The sequence below is a fragment of the Micromys minutus genome (genome assembly GCF_963924665.1).
Source record: "Micromys minutus genome assembly, chromosome: 4".
Taxonomy (NCBI): domain Eukaryota; kingdom Metazoa; phylum Chordata; class Mammalia; order Rodentia; family Muridae; genus Micromys; species Micromys minutus.
In genome coordinates, this window is record NC_137973.1 from 26656484 (window position 1) to 26678861 (window position 22378).

Genomic DNA, 22378 nt, shown 5'->3' on the forward strand with positions numbered 1-22378 from the left:
CACCTGTTTCTTGGATAACACGGAGAAAGCTGACTATCCTGTGGATAAATCCTTCACCAAGTATAGTGTCAGTAGGTTACACAAGTCTTTGTTTTTTGATGTGGTTATTAAAAACAAAGACTTCTACGCCATTCCTCATCACCAAATTTGGATTTTAAAAGGCACAGCACTAATTTTTAACCAGTACCTCTACCCCAACATACATGTACGAAGACCTATAAATAGTGTAATATTAGTTCACTTCCCCAAGCTAACATTATAGTTGTTTCAATATTTAATTTACAAAAAAAAGTTTTGTTTAACTAAATACTGGAGGATCCAAAGCAACAATAGTGGGAGGGAAGGAGGGAAAGTTACATTTTAAAATTGGTCATAAGATTATCAATCCCAACTCACTCCTGTTCCTGTGGTTTTAAAATGCTATATGGTTTCTACTCCGTTTTTATCAATTTTTTGAGAATTATACCATAAATATAAGTTATAAAACTAGTTGTATAGATCACTGAACATTTAACAAGTTAGATGTAGATATATTACAGTCATACAGAAAGATATGTAACCAGCCAGCAAAAAAAAAAAAAAAAAAAAAAAAAAAATCCTTTTGATCAGTCTTGCTTTTAACTTCCATCTCCCTCTTTGCAAATACTTTGAAATGTGTAACTAAGAAAAAAATTAACCCCTCACTAGTAACAATGAGCAACAGGTCAAAAGTAAATAATCTGGGCAAAACACATAAGGGCACAGAATTAGTAGCAAACAAAGACAAATACCCAGAGTCATACAGTGAAAGTGAGTGACCTTGTTTTGTTAACTATTAGAAAACTTAAGTACTTAAGGGAAGTAGGATGAGAAAGAAGTATTGGAAACCAAGGGAACACTACAGGAACAAGTACAGGTTTCAATAAAGTGCCCTTGACTACATTTTAAAAGCCAGCTACTTAAAAAAATAGCCAGAGAAATTTTACTGAAAAAAATAAACAGTAAGTATTTATTGAGCATCTACTACGTGTCCAATACTTCAGGAAATACAAAAGCCATGTGACTTAGTTGCTGCTCTCAGGGAGCTTACAATCTAATTTGAGAAACAATTCTGACATTCTAAAGTTGGACTGGGATGGGTAAGGATTACCACTTCTAACAGAGAAACTAATTTCCCTAGATGCTTCGTTGAGAAGACCTGTGTCCCATTCCCAATCACTTCCAATCTAATAGGAGCCTTCCCAGTTAAAAACACTTGGGAATAGCAGTACATTTAGCCCTTCCTCATTATTTTACACGACAGCAGTATCTCCCATTCACAACAGAAACAATTATTGGGATAACCTATAATTAAAAACAATGGTGTAGGACCCACAACAGTTTTATCAACAGATACACATCAAATATTTTAATCTCTAATAATGCTGGTTTTCAATCTGACCCATATCCCCTCCCAGCAAGTCACATCAGATATCCCCGAGGCAGAATATGGGAGGTGGAGACAAAAAAGGTTTCCTCTATTTAGTAGTTACAGTGAGTCAAAGGCAAAAATAAATAACAACAAAATCGCCTTTAACTGTGTTTTTCTTTCCACAACAACCTACACCAGCGATTGCTAAATTTTAAGAATCGGGGAAAACAGTCTCTTGTTTGTGACATCACTTTGCAAAGCAATTTAGGGGCTGTCCACCAGGTGAAGGGTCTCAAGAAATTTGGAATTCCATTTCCATTATGAGAAAAATGAACAAATGCCCAATCTAGTGACGTCCCTTAGGCGTAACACAAACCATGGGGGCCTCCATGTCCAGCTTCACAAATAATATAATTGCTTGGGTACCCAAAACTACAATATAGACAACAGGAAATCAAAGACTGCAACGAAAATATTTTTCACGACCAGGGTCGGTAAGAAAGAAGGCAGGGTAATAAGAGGAGCTGACAAAGAGGCTGGAAACGAACAGAGGACAGAAGCCCACGCGCGGAGGGAGACTCGCCCTCCTCCGCGCCACATCTAGAGCCCATGGGGCCATTCGCCTCTCTACCTCCCACCCGGAACAAATTAATCCTCCGCACTCCAAACTGAGGGCCACATGGGGGAGTTTGGGGCAGCTCCACCCCATCGCCACCCCCCTCCGCCCCCAAACCAGGCCGGATCCAGATCAGAGGCCCATAGAGGACTGGGAAGGGAGGAGGCCTTCTCCATAAACACTGACCCTAGTAGACAACCCTACCTCAGGATGGGCCCAGGCCTCGCTTGCCCGCGCTCTTTCTCGCTCTCCCGCTTCAGGCTCTCGCCGCATGCCCCCCCCTCCGGCTGCCCCAAGCCCCGCCCCGGCCACGCTCCCAAATCGAGGCCCCGGCTCTGGCGCGGCCCAGTAGGCCGCGAACTCAACTATAAACAAAACCCCCGGCGGCCAACTCGAGGGGGAGGGGGTTTGGACGCCCGGGCTCACAAGACTAGAAGAGAGGGTGTACAGTGGGGAAACACACAGCGTGGGGGGGGGCCTACCGAGGGAAGGGAATACAGAGGGGACAGAGGAAAAGAAGAGAGGGTAAAAAGGGGATCGCGGATTTAAAGGGGCCGCGGACAATACCCGGCCCCGCCGCGTTGCCGCTGCCGCCGCCGCCGCCGCCAACGCCGCTGCGCTCCCAACTTTACCTCAGTCTCCTCCACACTGACACCCCGGGCCGCGCCGCCCCTGTCACGTGATATAAGATTCCCTCCTCCCCCACCCCCTCCCTCCTTTTCCCTCTCGCGCTCGCTCTCGCGCCTTCCCCCTCCCACTTGCCTTCCTGCGTCCCTCAGCACGTGATGCAAAAGGACCGCGCACGTCAGCGTGCGCGCGCCTCCCCGCCACGAAACACTGCTCTTGAGTTCCGCGCGCCCGCCCCGCCCCCGCCCCGCCCCGTACGGCTCCGCCTCCATCACGTGACTCCGGTACGGCCTCTGCTTCCTCTTACTGGCGTAGTTCCGTGTCTCCGCACTCCCAGGTTCCTTTGCAGACAGAAGTCACGTGGCAGGGGGTGGGACGGGAAGGTCCTATGCTTAACTAGCGCCCCCATCCACCATGTTTTCTGACGGACTCTAGTCTGTTTTGGTTTTTTGTTGTTTGCTTGGTTTTTTTTTAATAACGAAAACCATATGGAAATGGCCGGAGAGCTCCAGGGAACCTAGGTGCCCTGGCTTCGGCTGAGCCTGGAAAAACGCGCAAACGCGGCGGGACTATCTTAGCAGGTGCTCCCGGAGACAGGCGATGGCGTCTAGTAGTAACTGGCTATCCGGAGTGAATGTCGTGCTTGTGATGGCGTACGGGAGCCTGGTGAGGAGATCCCCATTCATTTCCTCTTGTGGCGTTTGTCCGAGTCCGGACCCTCCTCCTGAGCCGTCCTCTGTCTTCGTTTTTCAGCCACTTAACGTGCTTTGTTTCTGGGCTTTCGAATTATATCCGTAGACTGCCTAAGATCTTTAAAGTCAAAGCTGTCGGCCCCTGAGTGGGAACCCTCCCTCTTAAATTGTAGTGCCCAGATGAACATGTCTTCCTGTTACTAGCCCCAGACCCACCTCCATCCTTAGCGACCATGCCTCGTCCCAAAGCATCCAGCTCTAAAAGCCTAAACCCAGGGATTTTGAATGTGAACATTTTAAAAAATTATTATTACTAAAAATGGTTCTAATCTTTTTGGGCAGGTGTTCGTACTGCTGTTTATTTTTGTGAAGAGACAAATCATGCGCTTTGCAATGAAATCTAGAAGGGGACCTCATGTCCCTGTGGGACACAATGCCCCCAAGGTAGGTCATTAGAGTACAAGGTAAACCTGGTTCTTTGGCACAAGGAGATTTTTCTCTGACTTTAAAAGATTACTTTTATTCATATTACTTTTATTTTCCCCTTCACAAACTAAGCAATAGCTGCCTTCGGACTTGGCTCACTTGCTCACTGCTACTCCACAGCATATACCTTAAGATTTAAGCCAGTTCAGGTGTAAAATGTCTCTCATTCTCAAATTAAATGCTTCATGGTGCTTTTATAGTTTAAGCATGCAGTTGGGAATAGTTACAGTTCCAGAGTTGTAAAAATGGTTGCCTTTGCAGAATTGTAAAGATGCCCATTGTGCTTGCTTAGAATGCAAAAGGCTCGGGGTTAATCCATAACACTACAAAAAGGGGGTTGGAGGGGGATAATCACCTAGATCCACCTTTATTTTTTAAAGATTTATTTTATGTAAGTACACTGCTGCTGTCTTCAGACACACCAGAAGAGGGTGTTGGATCCCATTACAGATGTTTGTGGGCTGGGAATTGAACTTTTGAATTTTGAGACATATTGAACTCAGTATTGTATCCCAAGATGCCTTGCCTTGCAACCTCAAAGCACCCCTCCTGCCTGAACGTGCTGAGATTACCAAGATAAAGTGCCACATTAGACTGAATTTAAAATAATCATGCTGGATGTGGTGGCACACACCTTTAATCCAGCACTCAGGATGCAGTGACAGGTGGATCTCTGAGGCCAACCAGGGCTACAGAGAGAAACCTTGATGTGAAAAACCAAAAAATAAAATTAAAAGTAGTGAATAATCTAATAGTACCTTAGCTTTATCCTTAAGTGCTTTTCTTTTCTTGGCTTTAAGAAAAATGTCTTCTGGGCTGGAGAGATAGCTCAGCAGTTAAGATTACTGACAGCTCTTCCAGAGGTCCTGAGTTCAATTCCCAGCAACCACATAGTGGCTCACAACCATCTGTAATTGGATCCAATGCCTCTTCTAGTGTGTTTGAAGATAGTGATGATGTACTTACATTAAGTAAATAAATAAATCTTTAAAAGAAGAATGTCTTCTAATGAAACTTTGTCTATTGAGAAACCTGTTGGGATATATAACTACACTCTGACATTAAAACTTAGGTTTTAATGCTGGGCAGTTGTGGCACATGCCTTTAATCCCATCACTCAGGAGGCAAAGGCAGGAGGATCTGTGACTTTGAGGCCAGCCTGGTTTACAGAGTGAGCTCTAAAACAGTCAGGGCTCCACAAAGAAAACCTGTCTGGGGAAAAAAAAGAAAAATTAGAAACCCTTAGGTTTCAAATAGCCCTCTCAAACCTAATATACCTAAATCAGAAATTTTTTGTGTGTCTGTGTAGGTGTAGGTAAGTATCCATGCATGTGTGTTTGTATGGAAGCCATACTGTGGCATATTCTGTTTTCCTCAATTGCTGCCCACCTTAATTTTAGAGACAGGTTCTCCAGTAAGCTTGAAATTTGCCATTTTCACTATACTGCCTTGGCTTCCTGTTCCCAACTCCTTTGAAGTTTTTTGTTGGTGGTTGGTGTTTTCCAGCTGGATCTCCTCTATCTTTGGCTAGAGCTAGATATGAACTGACCATCCTGCTTTTTCATTCTGAAGTGCCAAGGCTATAAGTATGCACCAGCACTCCTGGTTTATGTGGTGCTGGGGTTGAACCCAGGAACCAGGTGCATGCTAGACAATTGCTCTACCAACTGAGACTGAGGTACCATCCCCTGCTTTAAATAAGAATCCCTGTATTCCAGAACCGTCTCCTTTAAAAAGGTAGCAACTGACTTTACCAACTTCCCTTTCTATGACTCCTCATCAGCAGCATCAGGCTCTTTCCGACTGAACTTCATAACTGCACAAACTGTCACTGACTAAAAATGGTCTTCACTTGGCTCTCTTTTTTTTCCTCCTTTTGGCTTTTTGAGACTAGAGTCTCTTATAGCCCAGGCTGGCCTCTAGAGCACAAAGTTGGCCATGAATTCCTGATCTCCAACCTCTATGGCTTGACTGCTGGAATTACAGCATGTGTTGAAATACCCAGCTCCTTAGCTTAGATGGTAGGTTAAAAGTGTTTTTTTGTTTTGTTTTGTTTTGTTTTCTTACAGAGAGGAATGTGTATTACATAGTTTTGCTTGTTTTGTTTTGTTTTTTTTTGGAGATAGGGTTTCTTTATGTAGCCTGGCTGGCCTGGAACTCACTTTGTAAGAGTAAGTTGTCCTTAAAAAAATTCATCTGCTTCTACCTCCTGAGTACTTCGATTAAAGGCAGGTACCTCACACCCTATAAATATTATACATTTTAAGGTGATCTTCTAGGTATTTTTTTTTCTATGTAATATTTAACCACCATGTGATTGCTGGGAATTGAACTCAGAACCTCTAGAAGTGCTCTTAACTGCTAAAGAGTTTTTATAACTTTATAACTTCTCTTGGTTCTTTTTTTTTTTTTTTTTTTTTTTGTCCTCTTCAATTCAGGAAGTTATAACATCTAACCAATATTCTTTTTAGTGTAACTTCAAATCAGAAATAATGCTGATGTCAGCCTAAAGAAATTCTGGCAAGTTAAGAGATCTGGCTCAGGGACTGATGATTGAGAGCTCTTGCTGTCCAGTCATGAGGACTGTAGATCTCCAGTTCAAACCAGCTATCCTCTATACCCTTGTGACCCCAACTCTGAAGGTTGTAGAGATTAAAGGATTGCTGAGTGTTCCCAGCCTCAGTAAGAAAACCCAAACCCTTGGGTCAGAGAGAGGACAAGTGATTACGAAGCCACACAGGTGCAAGTGCAACTCACATTTGCAAACAGTCTTCAGAAGACAAAAGCAAAGTGAGGTGGAACAGTCCTTTGATCCCAGCCCTCCAGAGGCAGTAGCAAGTACTACTCTGTGAATTTGAGGCCAACCTGGTTTGCATAGTGAGTTTCAGAGCAGCCAGAGCCTCATGGATAGACCATGTCTCAAAAATGAAAAAAAAGAGATCTGACTTTGAAACCTATTTGTCTTAGAGTTTCATTGCTGTGAACAGACACCGTGACCAAAGGCAACATGTAATTGGGGCTGGCTTACAGGTTCAGAGGTTCAGTCCTTTATCATCAAGGCAGGGGCCTGACAATGTTTAGGCAGGCATGGTGCACACAGAGCTAAGAGCTCTAAAACTGTTAAAAGAAGACTCACTTCTAGGCAGCTAGGATGAGGATAATAAAACCCACACCCACAATGACACACTTACTCCAGCAAGGCCACACTTTCTAATAGTGCCACTCTCTGGGCTGAACATATACAAGCCACATCATTCTTGATTTTTCTCTGCTTCATATTAGTTTATATGCTCTGACCCCTTTACAAATTGTTGGGAAGCAGAATACAAGATAGTGATGAGATATTCTTTTCTCTGAATGCACAGGACTTAAAAGAGGAGATTGATATTCGACTATCCAGGGTTCAGGATATCAAGTATGAACCCCAGCTCCTTGCAGATGATGATACCAGACTACTACAGCTGGAAACCCAGGGGAATCAAAGTATGTGACAAGCTCCTGAAGGATGTTTCACTGAGGAGAACTGCAGGTTTAGAATTCCTCAATTAGAAGTTTCAACACCTATAACCCAAAAAAAAAAAAAAAACCTCTATAGTTCTAAGTTATTGGATATATGCTAGATACAAGGAGGCAGTTTCTTAATACACTGTAATCTTGGAATATTTTGAGAGTATTCACTAAGACAAAGCTTTTTCTCAATAGGTTGCTACAACTATCTATATAGGATGAAAGCTCTAGATGCCATCCGTGCCTCTGGTAAGTTAGCTACTAAGACACACTCTAGATTCTGTGGAACAGAAGCCATTTCTTGTTGGGATTTGTTTTGAGATTAAAAGAAATCACTTCGGGTGTAGTGACACATATCTTTACTCCAGCAGCTCAGGTATCAGGCAGGCAAATCTCAGTGAGTTAAAGGCCAGCCTTATCTACTAAGGGAATTCTAGGACATTCAGAGAGAGATCCTTGCAGAGATAAATCACTTCAGTTTGCTCTTTCTGCCTTCCTCCCTTTCTTTCACTTTCTGTCTATCTTTTCTTGGTTTTTGTTATTTTTGTTTTGTTTGTTTTGTTTTTTGAAACGGGGTGTCTTTGTATGGCCCTGGCTGCCCTAGAACTCCATCTGTAAACCAGGCTGACCTCACACTCAGAGATCCTCCTGCTTCTGCCTCCTGAGCGCTGGCTTACGCTGCCACCTCCTGATGGTTAATTATTTTTTCCCTCAAGAGTCTGAATTATTTTGATTTGAGTTTTTGAAATTTGGAGAGAAGGATTCACATAGCTGACCTTCAACTTGAGAGCCTCCTTCTCCAAGTACTAGATGTGGGCATTGTGCGAACTGTCCAACCCAGAGGTTCTCCTGTGCTAAATAAGCATACAAACAGCTGAACTGTACCTCTAGCATAGTTTCTGGTTTCTTTTTTCTAGTTCTTTGTTTTGGAGAACTTGGTTTGTTTTGATTTTTAAGACAGCGGTCTTGATATTTGTCTTGGCAGACCTTCAACTCAGATCTACCTGCCTTTGCCTCCAACTACTGGGATTAAAGGCATACACCACTACACTGTCCTTAGTTACTATTTCTATGCTATATGTATTGTGTGCTTGCATAGGTTTCTATGTACTATTTGTGTGCAGGAGGACAAAGGGAGCAATCAGATCTGGATTTTGGGTGGTTGTAAGCATTTGAATCCAGGTCTACTGCAAGTGTTGTTAGGGAGGTTTTTTGTTTTGTGTTTTTTTAAATTAGATACTCTCTGTATTTACATTTGAAATGTTAATCCTCTTGCCCCACCCCGCTCCTCCCCCCCCCCCACCTCCACTTGTCTCAAGGAAGGTGCACCCTCTCGGTGCCTTGGCAGTCCAATACATTAGGAAAATGTGCCCTCACTAGACTAAAGGCCTCTTCTCATATTGATGCCAGACACTGCTGTCTTCTGCTACATATGCAACTGGAGCCATGTGTGCTCAGTGGTTGGTGTTTTAGTTGTTTGTTTTTGAGACATTCTTGCTATGTAGATCAAACAGGCCTTGGAGTGAACATCCTCCTACCTTAGCCTCCCAAATGTTGGGGTTAAAGGTATGAGCCACCACAATACACCTAGCACTTAATTTTGGTTTTTTTTTTTTTTTTAAGATTTATTTATTTATTATATGTAAGTACATTGTAGCTGTCTTCAGACACACCAGAAGAAGGCATCAGATCCTATTACAGATGGTTGTGAGCCACCATGTGGTTGCTGAGAATTGAACTCAGGACCTCTGGAAGAGCAGTCAGCACTCTTAACCACTGAGCCATCTCTCCAGCTCTGAAACCTTTATTTTCATAAATTGAATGTTGATAATTGTTTTCCCTTAAAAGAAATTGGGAAATGTAGCATCCGCTTTTTCACTAAGTTCAAGGGAAATGGCCAGTACAGTATAAGAAGGATGTTGATGCTATCATATATCATTGATGTAAAGCTTAAAAGTGTCCCACTACCCAAATAACCACTTGGGCATAGCTATATACCTCTGACTTGACTCTATTAGAAATTTTTTTTTTTTTTACAACTCATTCATGTCATTAGACACAATCTTTTTATTAGCATATATTAACTTTACAAAATACAGAGTTTCTTGGTGGTAATTAGATTTCTAAGTTTGGAAAAATAAGTCGGAAAAAAAAAGACAGGGAGAAGAGGTGTCATTGTGCTGTTGTCTTCTCAGAGATCCCATTTCATGCTGAAGGCCGGCACCCTTGTTCTTTAATGGGTAAGAATTTCCGCTCCTACTTGCTAGATCTGCGAAACACTAGCACTCCTTTTAAGGGTGTTCGAAAGGCCCTCATTGATACCCTCCTGGATGGATATGAGACAGCCCGCTATGGTACAGGGGTAAGTTGAACTATTGGTTTTCCCTTCGAGGAACTAGAGGGATGAAATGCTTCAGACAAAGAGGTTGACTTTTCCTTTCTGTTTTCTAAGGTCTTTGGCCAAAGTGAGTACTTGCGATATCAGGAAGCCTTGAGTGAGCTGGCCACTGTGTGAGTATGGCGGGAACCTCAAAGAGGGCTAGTACAGTAAGAAGAAAAATCACAAGGTCTAGGCCAGCCCGGGCTATAGCTAAATAAATAAGTAAACAAAAGTGTACAAGAATACAGAAAGAGGTGCTAGATGTTCTCATAAAACTTGCCAGGATTAACAAATGGATATTTTGTTGTATAAGCTCTCAAAAGAAACTTCTACTTTGTATGCATATCTTGAGGTTTTTCTCTTGGATTTTTTTTTTTTTTCTCTAGCCCACTAAAATGTCAAAGTTGTATGAACATGTTAGGGCAGGCCTTTACTCAGTAGGGAGAGGTAGGCAAATATCTAAATGAGAGCAGCCTGGTCTACATAGATCCTAGACATCCAGGACTACAGAGAGAGATTCTGTCTTAAACACAAGGCCTAGAGTGACGGCTCCAGTTACGAGCACTAGCTGCTCCTCCAGACATCTGGGGTCTAACCCTTACCATCCTCATAGTGTCTCACAACTACCTCTAACTCCAGTTACAGTGGGTCTGACACTTTTTCTGCCTTCCAGAAGGACCAAGCATGTATATAGTGCACAGACATTTATACAATCAAGACACCTATACACTCTGAGGAAAAATACATCTTTAAAAAAAAGCAAAATGGGCTGGAGAGATGGCTCAGTGGTTAGAGCACTGACTGCTCTTCCAGAGGTCCTGAGTTCAATTCCCAGCAACCACATGGTGGCTCACAACCATCTGTAATGGGATCTGATGTCCCCTTCTGGTGTGTCTGAGGACAGCTACAGTGTAATTCATATAAAATAAATAAATCTTTAAAAAAGAAAAGAAAAAAGTAAAATGTCAAAAATGGTATAGCTAGCAAAGGAAAGAGTTTTTTCTCTTCAACACTTAAGAACTCCTGTTCTAGGGTCCTCCTCTTTGTGCTTTGGCCCAATAAAACCTGTCTTTAAAGAATGAAAATCAGTGGAAAGTCAGTTTTTAAGCATTTGTTTGTAGAAGAATCTGGTGAATTTTAAAGTCTTTCATTATGCCACTTAGGCAAATTGTGAATGAACATGCATACTGAAAAAGGAAAGCCAACCTAGAGTTAGTTCCAGAGTCTGAGGATGTAATTCCGTTGGTAGAGTGCTTGCCAAACATGTACAAGCCAGGGCATGTGACACCAGCTTCTGGTGTCTTCAGGTTCCTACCTCTGCATGGTGCACATAAGCTTGCAGGCACATAAGCACAAATAAGACATCTTGAAAGAAGTTAGGCAGGAAACCTGTTACAAAATCACTTGAAATATAGATGTTGATTTCACTGTGATCTAAGTAATCAGACTCAGAGAGAGGATAGATATAGAACGGTGGTTGCTAGGACCTGGGGAGATAAGAAAGCCTTATTGAATTACCATATACCTGAGTTTTGTAAAATGGAAATCACTCTGGAGGTTAGCTTTACAAAATTAGGATTGTATTTAACTATCAAAGCATATACTTGAAAATAGTTAAGATGTATTTGCAGCTGGGTAGTGGCACAGGCCTTTAATCCCAGCACTCAATAGGCAGACGCAGGCAGGTCTCTGAGTTCCGCCAGCCTGGCTTACAGAGTGAGTTCCAGGACAGCCAAGGCTACACAGAGAAACCTTGTCTGAAAAACAAGGTTTATTGCTGTGTATTTCACTAAATATTTTACTTTGTTTTAATTTAGGCTTTTTGAGATACAGTTTTGTTTCCTACAATTCAGGATAATGATAGTCCTCTTGCCTTTGCCATCTTGAGTTTTAGGTGGGTGTATGCTACCGTACCTGGCTATCTTTTTTTTTTTTTAAGATTTATTTATTTATTATATAGAAGTACACTGCATAAGTAGACTGTAGCTATCCTCAGACACACCAGAAGAGGGCAACAGATCTCATTACAGATGGTTGTGAGCCACCATGTGGTTTCTGGAATTTGAGCTCAGGATCTTTGGAAGAACAGTCAGGGTTCTTAACCACTGAGCCATTTCTCCAGCCCGGACTCCTGGTTTCTTAACCTGCAAAGTTGATGTTTCAATACTGGAGACACTAAGATGTTGGTAAATAGAATATGGCAAGTCACTAAGTGCTATGTCTCTTATAGTGTAGTCTGTACCTAATATTATTTTTAATAGTACCTTCTCTTTGGGAAGTTATTGACATACAGGTTTTAAGGCAGTCAGCAAAGTTACAAGCTTTCTCTAAGCAGAGCATAAGAAAAGCTGGAGCCAGTTATAATGGCTCACTTTCCTGTACAGCCAGCCTCACGTGCATAGTCAGACCCTTTCTGTCCCTTCTTCTCTACATCCCCAAAAAGAAAGGATTACACTGGAAAGAAGTACTTAATAAAATTTAGGTTCTCTGATAATATAAATTATCAAGTGGTTTTATTAATGAGTTGTTTGGGTTTTGTGGAGGTTTTTTGAGGGGTGGTAGGTGGTTCATTTTTTGGTGTGTGGAGTTGGGGAAGACTTGCTATGTAGAGCAACTGCCTCTGAATTTAGGACATCCTTCTGCTTCCCGAAATTACAGGTTTGTGCCACCATACCTTGTTTATTAATAAGTAATAAAACAGATCAGATAATTTTTACTGCATTTATGGGATGGAGTAATTTCTGAAATGTATTCTTTTGGGAGTTTTTTGTTTTTAAGATTCATTTTTCATTAGTTTTAGTTATATGTAAGTATGTGCAAAATTTCTGGCCTAGAACTAGATGATTGCCAGGACTTGAACTCTGGTCCCCTAAAAGAGCAGTACATGCTCTTAACCAGTCATCTCTCCAGCCCCTTTTCTGCCGGCTCTCATTCCGTTCATGCCTACTATGTATTCTTCAGGGTCAAAGCACGAATTGGGAGTTCTCAGAGACAACACCAGTCAGCAGCCAAAGACCTAACTCAGTCGCCTGAAATGTCGCCAACAACCATCCAGGTCACATACCTGCCCTCCAGTCAGAAGAGCAAACGCCCTAAACACTTCCTGGAACTGAAGAGCTTTAAAGACAACTACAACACACTGGAGAGCACTCTGTGATGGAGCTGCACACGTGCCAGCAGCACAACACTTGGGGTATCTGGTTCAGCAGACCCAGACGTTTTTGGCCAAAGCATTCTTACAGAACTGTGTCTAAAAGGTCATTCCCAACCCTTATATTGGCTAAAACCTCAGTATTTCCCAGTAGCACTGGATTTGAATTCAAATGTCATTCTTAACATTTCTGTTGAAGCTTCCTTGAAAATCTTCGCTTGATTTTGGCTGTAATTCACCTACCCTGTTCAATGCTGTTTGGTCCCAAAGATGTAAATTGAGGTGAGGTGTCTTCTATGTCTACCCCATTGCACTCAACTGAATAAAGATGTTTGGGTTTAGAGCATCTCCGATACAGTTGGTGGAAGTCAGTCAGGACCTCATGGGGAAAGGAGATTGAGAAAGTGGGTAGAATGTCCCTGGAATTTTGGTGCTCCACTTAAACCAGGTGTATTGTGACATAAGCATGACGTTCCTAAAGTGGAAGGATCTGTCCCCACCGTCACCCAATCCTTAGAACAAGTAAAAAGGAATGTTCTGCCACTTGGCTTAGCCTATGGCCAAGATGGTGAGACAATGACGTGTGTTAGTCTCACATTACAAAGAACTTAATAAAACTATCTACTGTGATACCGTGAATCATTTTTGTAGAGTGGTCTTTAGAACAACAGGCATTTGATGTGTGCTTACATTTCCCTTACAGGACATAGGGCGTGGAATGTCGCTGCCAGAAACTAATTGGACTGTGTGTCTGGATCTAAACTATTGGTAGTCTGAAATTCCAACAGAAGAAATCCTGAAATAGGGATTGTGTGTGGCCCATGCTTATAGTCTGGCCTTGTCACTAATAGAAAGCTGGAGAACCAGGATTCCCTTCAGGTCACTAGGGCAACAGGCCCAAGTAACCGGTCAACTACCAGGACTAAGGTCATTGTTGGATGCTTAAATGTTGCTATGACTACTGAAACCTTGGTGACCAAACTAAACAGAAAGGAGAGCCTTCCCAGGGTCCCCAGACTCCGCAAGCATGTCTGTAGTAGATATATCTGCACAAAAAATGACAGAACTAGAAGAGGTAAGGAGGGTTGGAAGTTGGTGGAGGAGTTTCTCATGGTGAGATTTCCAGGCTACTTTACAGTTTATTTTAAAGTACAGCATTCCTGAGAAAGGCCCTTGGAAGCTAAGGGAGAGTTAGCAGAATATGGGAAACTGCTTCTGGAACAGAGTGCCTGTTCATATAAATCCCCACTGGCCCCTGTATTTCCTCTTCGGTCTATCCATTTGCCCCTAGGAAACTTCTAGATTCCTCAAAAGCGGGTAAAGGTGATACAGGTTTAGTAATCAAGGAGATGAACAGAACTCCCTTCTCTTGCAGAATTTGCATAGAGCTGTGGCACTTAAGAAGACTGTCAGCAGGTAATCTGTTTCTATCTCCTCCCATCAGTTTCTCTTCTATTCTCTCAGTGAGCCAAAACACGGATCAGAAAGGAAACAGCTTTGTTCCCACAGCAAGAGGAGAAAGTGTGTTGATGCTGAGATTAGCCTTTCTGGTCCTGCTTCCCATCCCCTGCGGGAAAGGCAGAATATTTTTTTTTTTTTTTTTTTTGGATGTTTATGTGTTTCTTGCCTGGCTTTGTACTGATTATACATCAGACATTATATTTCAACAGTTGGTGAGCAAGTGACAATCCCTGGAAGACTGAACTGCAGATTTCACCTACTAAGATTCTGATGTTTCTGGCTCTGGGGTGTATTGAATCCAGGGCTTTGTGCATGGAAGCCTTCTACCACCAGCTATACCTCTGACCCTAAACTTTAAAAAAAGAAAATGCTAGCAGAAGCAGTGTAGTGGGGCCTACACCTATAATCTCAGTACTTGGATGAGCATGAGTCTGAAGCCAGCCTAAGCCACCTTGTGATTGATAGACTCTCAACCCCAATGGGAGGCCCAGTTTGGTCTTTTCTCTTTGCTTCAACAGTACGGGGCAGAGGCAGAGGGCTCTCTTGAGTTTGTACCCAGACTAGTCCACATAATTCCAGGCCTTTTAAAGGAGGATACAGATAGCTCACTGATAGACTGCTTGCCTAACTTGCACAAAACCTTGGATTTATTTTTCATCAGACAACAGGTACATCAGAAGTTCAGGGTTAGCTACATTATAAGTTGGAGCCCAGTCTAGGGCCTCATAAAAAATTTTTTTTTCTTGTTGTTTTAGTTGCTAGGCAGTGGTGATGCATGACTTTAAACCCAGCTCTCCGGATCCAGAGGCAGGTGGTTTTAGGGCTGCACAGTGAAACCCTGTCTGGAAAGGGGGGCTGGGGAAGGGGGTAGGAACCATAGCAGCTGATAGGTCTGCCTCTGACTGTTCATGCAAAGATTCAGTAACAGGGCACACATAGAGATTCTAAATCAGTTCAAAGTAACCACATTAGTAAGGCTTATCTTTACCACAAATTCACCCGTTTAATTCCCACCCCTAACCCTGGGACAGGTGGCAGAAATTTCATACTCACTGTATGTGGCAGATGACATTGAACCAACGGAGAAACTTACATGCTGCCCTAAGGATGCAGGATACTAGGGAACAGGAATTAGCACTGTCCAACAAGCAGCTACTGGTGGTGAGTTCTAGCAGGGTAACCTGGAGTCTTCCTCCTGTCAGCTCTTTTCAGTGATTATTTTTACATTTTCAGTGTTTTCAGATGGTACTCTTCGTTTTGGGTTATTAAAGCTTTGTTTTCTTGGGTTCTTTGGGTTGGGTTTTATTTGAAACACAATGCTGACCTGGAACTTGCTAAGTAGGCCAGGTTAGCCTCCCTGAACTCAGAGCTCTATCTACCTCTGCCTCCTGCATGCTAGGATTAAAATGCACCACTACATCTAGCCAGGGGGGGTTACTTTATGTTTTTCTTCTAAGACAAGGTCTGGCTCTGCATCACAGGATGGCCTGGAACTTGCAGACATCAGGCCTTTCATATACTGGAATTATAGTCATGTCCCACCAGCTACAAGTGACACATTTCCAATTCCCAGTACATCATAGTTTTTGCTGTTTTCATCTTGTGAGGTCCTGAGCTGCTGCTTCTCCTGAGTGACAGTTGTGACGTCACTCTTGTTTTCTTGAAAACCTGTTGGATTTTCTAGTTCATGGTGTATTCTCAGTAAAATATTTGTTGAACAATGAGTCTTCATCCAAGGGAAGGGAAATTAGGTAGGCTTCTCTGCCGATTTATATTTTCTTCTACTGCCTCATGTCCCAGCTAAGTCCAGATCCAACAGAACACAGGGATGAGAAAGGTGTCCAGAGTCTGAGAAGAGGTGTTGAAGAGCCAACACCACACATTTTACTGCCTTCCCTCCCAGGTCCGTCAAGCTGCCTTACACGAGCTGTTTGAAAAAGAATATCAACAGTACCAGCAGGAACTCAATCGGATGGGCAAAGCTTTCTATGAGGAGAGACTCTGACAGCTGCCAAGACGCCGCTTCCATCTCGTCATGGCTGCCAACCCAGCCTTCCAGTCTTTACCTTGAGCTTCTCAAAACACCGAGACCTGGAACTTAAATTTCTTTCTCACTGTTAGGTCCGCTTGCATGTTGCCTCTGGAAACAAAAGTGACACCTTGTGGTCAGTGTGGGATATGCACTGTTGTAAGGGGAGAGAGATTATGTTCAGTGTCTGGTTTATGGTTTAACAAATAAAGTTAGCTCATAAAGGTTCAGATTTAGGCCACAGGGTTTATTTTCAGCCTTGAGTCTTGATTCGTTCTTGGCTACCATAATTTTACTTGCTAGATTGTGGGCACTGCCTCAGACTTAGTTTCACCGATGTTTCCTAAATTCATGAAAAAATACCGTTAAGCATGACTATTAATCTGGTAGGCACTGTGATGCTTGAGTGTCTCGGGGGCCTAGTGTTACATTTAGAAGTCATCTCATCATTGTGAAACCATGGGTTAGCCTGAATTCCCATTCCCACTCTAGAAAACTGAGGACTCCAAACTGTAATCCCTCCAGGCATTCGGCTTGCCATGGAGCAGGTGTTAAGCATCAAGCGGTAGGTTTGAGGAGACTGGAAAATGTGTCCATTCTCGGGGTGTTTGACACTGAAAATCCTGGAAAGTATTAACATACACACTGACATCCAGAGACCCCCATTTCACAGCCGTAAGAGCCTGTCCTCTGAAGTCATTTCTAGTATTTTAGACTCGGCTGAGCTGTCGGTGCTGCTGGTCACGCGTGTGTGCCAAGGGATCTTTTCCTGCGCTCAACCTTGTATGGCTGTGTGCACAGCAAAGCTCACACTCATTGCGTCCTCCCTCCAGTCTGTCTCTGGCCTGCATCCCTTATTAAAGCCTATACGTCAGTTCAGCTGTCAGAAGCTACTGCTTCTAGCTTCTACATATCCCACCCATGAAGACAGTGCAGGGGCAAGCAGGGTACGAAGAAAAGGGCAGGCTGTCGGGTCAGGTATAGGTTCACATATCAGAACCTCATTCCTCTTCTGGAAAGGACAGACCCTCCTAGAATTTTCCTCAAGATTAAATAAGGTACAGAGCTCAAGCCCAGTGATTGGCCTAAAATACCTTCATTATATTTCCCTGTAACCCAGGCCCCATTTCTCTGGTCCTGTGGCCAGCGCACATCCAGTTAAATGTCTTCTTTTTTTCAATCACATACTCTTCCCTCTCCACCCTCATTGTCACTGCTTCCTAATCCCTTGTCATTAGTAATTAGTCTTGAATGCTTAAAGCAAATGTTTTGGAGCTCATAGGCTGGTGTGGAAAGCAGGCTTTGGACAGGAATTAGGTGTAGCATTTGTTTTGTAGATGAAGCCACAGGACACCACCTGGATTTTGACTGACAAGACTGAATTTCCATTCCTTCTGTTGTCTGTCCCTGGCCTTCCTTAGTCTGGTCTGTGCCATCTTCACCTCTTCTGATGTCTTCCAGACCACCTGCTTATTAACAGTATGGGCAGTTAATAGAATGGACAGATCTGGTTTTCAGTGTTTGCCTTGTCACTTAGTTTGGCCTGGTGCAAGTTTTAATACTGGGGAGGTGGGGTGCTGAAGAGTGTCTCAGTGGTTAGGAGCACTAGCTACTTCAGGGAACCCAGATAAATTCCTAGCACCCACATGGCTACTCACAATTGTCTAGTTCCAGAGGGTCCAGTGCCCTTTCCTAGCCTTGGCAGGTACCAGGCAAGCTCTCGGAATACAGACATGCAGATAAAACACCCATGCATATAAAATATTTTTAAATAAGTGAATTTTGGTTGCTTATTTATAAAAACAATCCTAACCTTATCAGGTTACTGTGGGAATTAAATAAGATACCTAGAAGAAGTCACATACAATACCTAATAGAAACAGGAAGCCATATTCTGTTTCCCTACGCCATGGTACTTTCTTCCCTTATTTCTACTCCCAGTACACTTTATAAGCAACCTCTTCAATTTCTCTTTGTTCATTTGGACTCGCTGGATGCCCATCCTGCCTGCCTGGATCTCTGACCTTGGCCTATTTCCTCAGGGCTTGTCAGTACCAGGCTGACTCCATTAGTGGCAGGTTGGTCCACCATAGCATTCATTTTTCTGACCTTCCCTGCCAATTCTGTGTGCTCTCATCACATCACTCAATTGTACCCGAACCAGCCCCCGTTGCTGCTGTAGCTAATATCAAGCCCTGGCCTTGTGACTCAGGACACAGACCTATGTGAAATAGCTGCCTAAAAAATCACTTGCAGAGCTCTGGGAGATGCTGCTTGCTACTAGGCCTGATGACTTGAGTTTAATCAAAGAACCCACATAAAGGAAAGAACAGATTCCTGGAAGTTGCCCTCTGACCTTCACGTGGGCAGAACCACACAAAGTTATAAAAGCGAAATAAAAATAAAAGGAAAGCTAAAGTGTGACGTTTCTTCCTAATTGTACCACCCAGAGTCTTGAGAGTTGTACCTCCCACACCAAAATTCCCAACCTTTCTCTGTTCCTGCAGTATCCTAAACACCAATATCTTCAATTCTGTTTGGGTTTGCTTTTGAGTCAAGTTTTCTCTACATAGTCACAGTTGTCCTAGAACTCACTGTGTAGACCAGACTGGCCTCAACTGCATAGAGTTCCTCCTGCCTCTGCCTTCCACGTACTGCAATTACAGATGTGCACTACCTCATCTAGCAAGTCTTCCATTCTTGCCAGTCTCCTTCCAACCTCTCTCCCTCTTTTATGTTTCCCATTGTGGCCAAGACCCTTGGGGTGGGGGATAGAACTTGACAGATGAGGGATAAGGGTAAGTGGAGGGCAGGGATATTATTACACACAGAGAGAAAGACTTTGGGAACTACAAAAGAGAAAAGACAGTATCACAAGCACCTAATTTGGGAATTAGGCTCATTTATTAGTCTTTCCCTGGAAGGCAAGAGCCATATCCAATTAATTGGAATTGATTGGGTGTTGCAACACGCTATTGATCTAGATTGAAGTCACTGTGAAGTTGGTGTGGGGAGTGGGGGATGTCAGGATTAATGGGAGCAAGGACACACAGAACATGCCTGGGGACTGATAAAAAGTGTTCTCCCACCCTGCACTTCCCATTGCTCCCCAGCCCCTGTGCAGCTATAACTTTGGCTCCTTTTTGCCACAGAGAGTGAAACATCTGCCAAATGACACACAATAGACCCAGTTCTCTCACAGAGGAGAGAAGAAGAGCCTCCTGACAGAAGCAGTTCCCTCTTGCTCTTGATCTAAAAGCCTTAGTTTTAATTCGACCAGGAAGGAGAAGCTGGGAGTCTGCAAGTCTGAAGCCCAGGCTGAAATCTGTGAGTGCAATAGGTTTTTGTACTGGACACCCAATGGTAACTTGGAGAAGGATGCCTTATGGACATGAGGAGAAAACAAGACACCAGATACTGAAAGCAGCAGCCACACATTTCAGACGTTTCCCATGACCCTGTTGACTAGAAGCTATGAAGTTGGAGGCCACTGAAAAGATTGAACAGTCTCATGGGAGAAAAGAAATCTGGGAAGGTTAGAAGTCTGGTTGGAAATGGGAAAGCAGAGGAGATGCAAACCTCCTAACCTTTCCACCTGGGGGAAGTTCTGGGCAGCTGAGGTGGCATCGAAGGGCAGATGGCAAAGCTGTTGAAGAGCTGCTGACATGCTGATCCTCTGGAAGCTGATGCTATCACACAGCAGGGAGAAGAAGCTTCATGTGGGAGCTTTGGAAAATGGTAGGTGCCCGGATGTGAAGCCCTGCCCAGTGTTCTTGCTTTACAAAAACATGATCCAGCACACACTGAGCACAGTAGAAGAGGGGTTATGGTGGGGACAGCATGAAAGGCAGATAACCAAGACTATGCTTGGTCAGTCAAAGACCAAGAGTCAGTGCCCTTGAAGAAGATGGGTTTCCTCCTGTACATGGATAGGCTCTGGTTTGTCTCCCCTGACCTTCCTTCACAGTGAGGGGAGGGCAGATCACTGCCAAAGTTTGCCTGCCTGCTTCTGTGTGATATGTTTGATATTGGGTTGTTAAATTCTGAACCAACTAAATGTCAGACATATTCTCACAGCAGTGAGGAGACCTGGCACCACCGTTTGCTCCTTCAGTCCCTGGGGCTCTGAGACTCTGTCTGTCTGTTTGGTTTTGGTTTTGAGACAGGGTCTTTCTATGTAGTCCTGGCAGTCCTAGAGCTCACTATATAGACCAGGCTGGTCTCAAACTCATAGAAATCCTCCTGCTTCTGCCTCTGCCTCCTGAGTATTGGGATTAAAGGTACATGGCAACATATCCAGTGCCTGTTGATTTTTGTTCCTTTTTGTTTTTCTTAAAATGTTGGTGATGGAGCTCAAGACCTTACAGATGCCAGACAAATACTATACAATTGGGCTATAGCCCCAGGACGTAGTTATATATATATATACATATATATATATAACTATAGATATATATATATCACTATAGATACATATTACACCATAGCTGTCTTCAGACACACCAGAAGAGGGCATCAGACCCCATTACAGATGGTTGTGAATCATCATGTGGTTGTGGTTGTGGGAATTGAACTCAGGACCTCTGTAAGAGAGCAGTCAGTGCTCTTAACCCCTAAGCCATCTCTTCAGCTTGTGATTTTTTTAAACTAAATTTCCACAACTCTCCTGAAAGAGAAGTATATGAAGCCCATGTTAACCTGGAAGGCTCATGTAGAAGTGGAAGAGGGCTGAAATTCGAGGACCCAACTCTATATATCTTGCCCCATGTGGTAGAGAAGATGTATCTCTCTTCCTTTTTTTCTTTTGTTCTTGTATTTTTCTTCTCTCTATGGCCCATTTCCTTTCTCTGGTTCTCTTTTGTCCCCGTTCCCTGACTGGCCTCTGTTTGAATCAGGGGTGCTTGTTTTCTCTGCTTTCTTCCAACAGTTATCTGGCAGTCTCTCTACCCAGTCTATTAGTGGCTGTCTACTCTTAACATGGAGACTCTCATGAGTGAGATGTCTCTGCCCCTGCCCCCACCCTGATGCTTGACTCAGTTCCCACATTGCTGTGGTTTAGCCTTGACACGAACTATTCTTGACATTATGAACTAATTAGAACCATTTCTGTTTACCCTGCTAGCTCTGGTCACCTTGAACAGTGTCCCCTTCTCTGGCATAGATGGGTATATGGCAGCTGTGTATGGGATCAATTGCCACCTGTCAATAACAAGATTCCAAGTGGAATTATGAACGTGGCCGGCACTACACTGGGGAAAATAGAGCTGGTGGTGATGATTATAGTGGTATGGTGGGCAGTGGGGTGGGCAGGGGGCTACAGAGGGGGCAGTGGAAGAGAAGAGGTGGACGAAAGCGACAATCTTTGGTACTCATGTGAGGGCACAAAAGCTCTATTTTAAGGTTGCTATGAGACAACATGATCTTGTTCTGGGACCTCCTTATTTCTCATCCCACTTGACAGCCTGGAATAGCCTTACAGATCCCAGGCCTTTTACTTTATCCTATGGCTTTTACAGACTAATGTCTCCTTGCCTATTAGAGAATCCCAAAATAGCACTGCAATCCCAACTGTCAATCTGGGGGAATTGTCAACTATCATGAGTGAGCTCCCCTCGTCTGTTGACCATGCTTCTTAGATACGGGGAATCAAAAGACCAAACTAGTCGAGTTTGGTCCACATCCAACGCAGTCCAGGGGAAAGTGAGAGATCTGAAGGCTGCTAGGACCCCTCCGGTGTCTTGAACTGCTAAAGTACCCTTCTCAGCTTCAGTGTTCTCCCTCTTCTGTCCCTCCACTTTTGAAAGACCCACAGAGCTGCCAAAAATGAGTGGAAAGTTTCAAGGTCAGGGAGAACCTCCCCCTCCCCCACTTTCCATTGTCTAAAACCAGCCCCAGCTGTTCCTCAATTTTTTTTCTTGCTGGTGATGTCAGTCTATCATGGTGTCTGACCCCGTGTTGCCCCAGGGGAACAACGAAGGGGTGGGAAGGAGCTAGAAAGACCATGTTAGGAATAAGAGGTGGAGCTGCAAGCACAGATAA

The 22378-nt window shown here is 43.5% G+C and overlaps 3 protein-coding genes across 22 annotated transcripts in view; 2 read left to right on the top strand and 1 right to left on the bottom strand.

Moving 5' to 3' along the window:
• UBAP2L (ubiquitin associated protein 2 like) overlaps window positions 1–2677 on the bottom strand; it is a 52271-nt gene extending 49594 nt beyond the window's left edge. For 19 of the 20 annotated variants that reach the window (XM_080916164.1, XM_080916166.1, XM_080916163.1 and 16 more), the window contains exon 1: window positions 2574–2665. The gene's annotated coding sequence lies outside the window, so the exon portion shown is untranslated. Of the gene's footprint in view, window positions 1–2573 lie in introns of all 20 variants that reach the window. The other variant, XM_080916168.1, reaches the window with a different exon arrangement.
• A 340-nt stretch (window positions 2678–3017) lies between these two features.
• Window positions 3018–13195, top strand: LOC308419827 (protein C1orf43 homolog). Its single transcript, XM_080915657.1, has 7 exons — window positions 3018–3299; window positions 3668–3769; window positions 7177–7294; window positions 7514–7567; window positions 9514–9680; window positions 9771–9829; window positions 12660–13195. Exons 1-7 carry the CDS (start codon window positions 3234–3236, stop codon window positions 12853–12855), a joined length of 762 nt encoding a protein of 253 aa, XP_080771783.1. The 5' UTR covers window positions 3018–3233; the 3' UTR covers window positions 12856–13195.
• Window positions 13196–13876: 681 nt separating this feature from the next.
• On the top strand, window positions 13877–16315 carry CFAP141 (cilia and flagella associated protein 141; the record flags this gene model as incomplete). The annotated part of the gene is made up of 4 exons (XM_080915963.1): window positions 13877–13924; window positions 14225–14265; window positions 15342–15471; window positions 16214–16315. 4 exons carry the CDS (start codon window positions 13877–13879, stop codon window positions 16313–16315), a joined length of 321 nt encoding a protein of 106 aa, XP_080772089.1.
• Window positions 16316–22378: the final 6063 nt, after the last annotated feature.

Excerpts from the sequence above, each read along its gene's own strand:
- LOC308419827 (XM_080915657.1), top strand. The coding sequence starts at position 3,234 with ATGGCGTCTAGTAGTAACTGGCTATCCGGAGTGAATGTCGTGCTTGTG. Across the intron at positions 7,295-7,513 it reads GGAAACCCAGGGGAATCAAA|GTTGCTACAACTATCTATAT; the intron begins GTATGTGACAAG and ends TTTTCTCAATAG. Across the intron at positions 9,681-9,770 it reads CAGCCCGCTATGGTACAGGG|GTCTTTGGCCAAAGTGAGTA; the intron begins GTAAGTTGAACT and ends CTGTTTTCTAAG.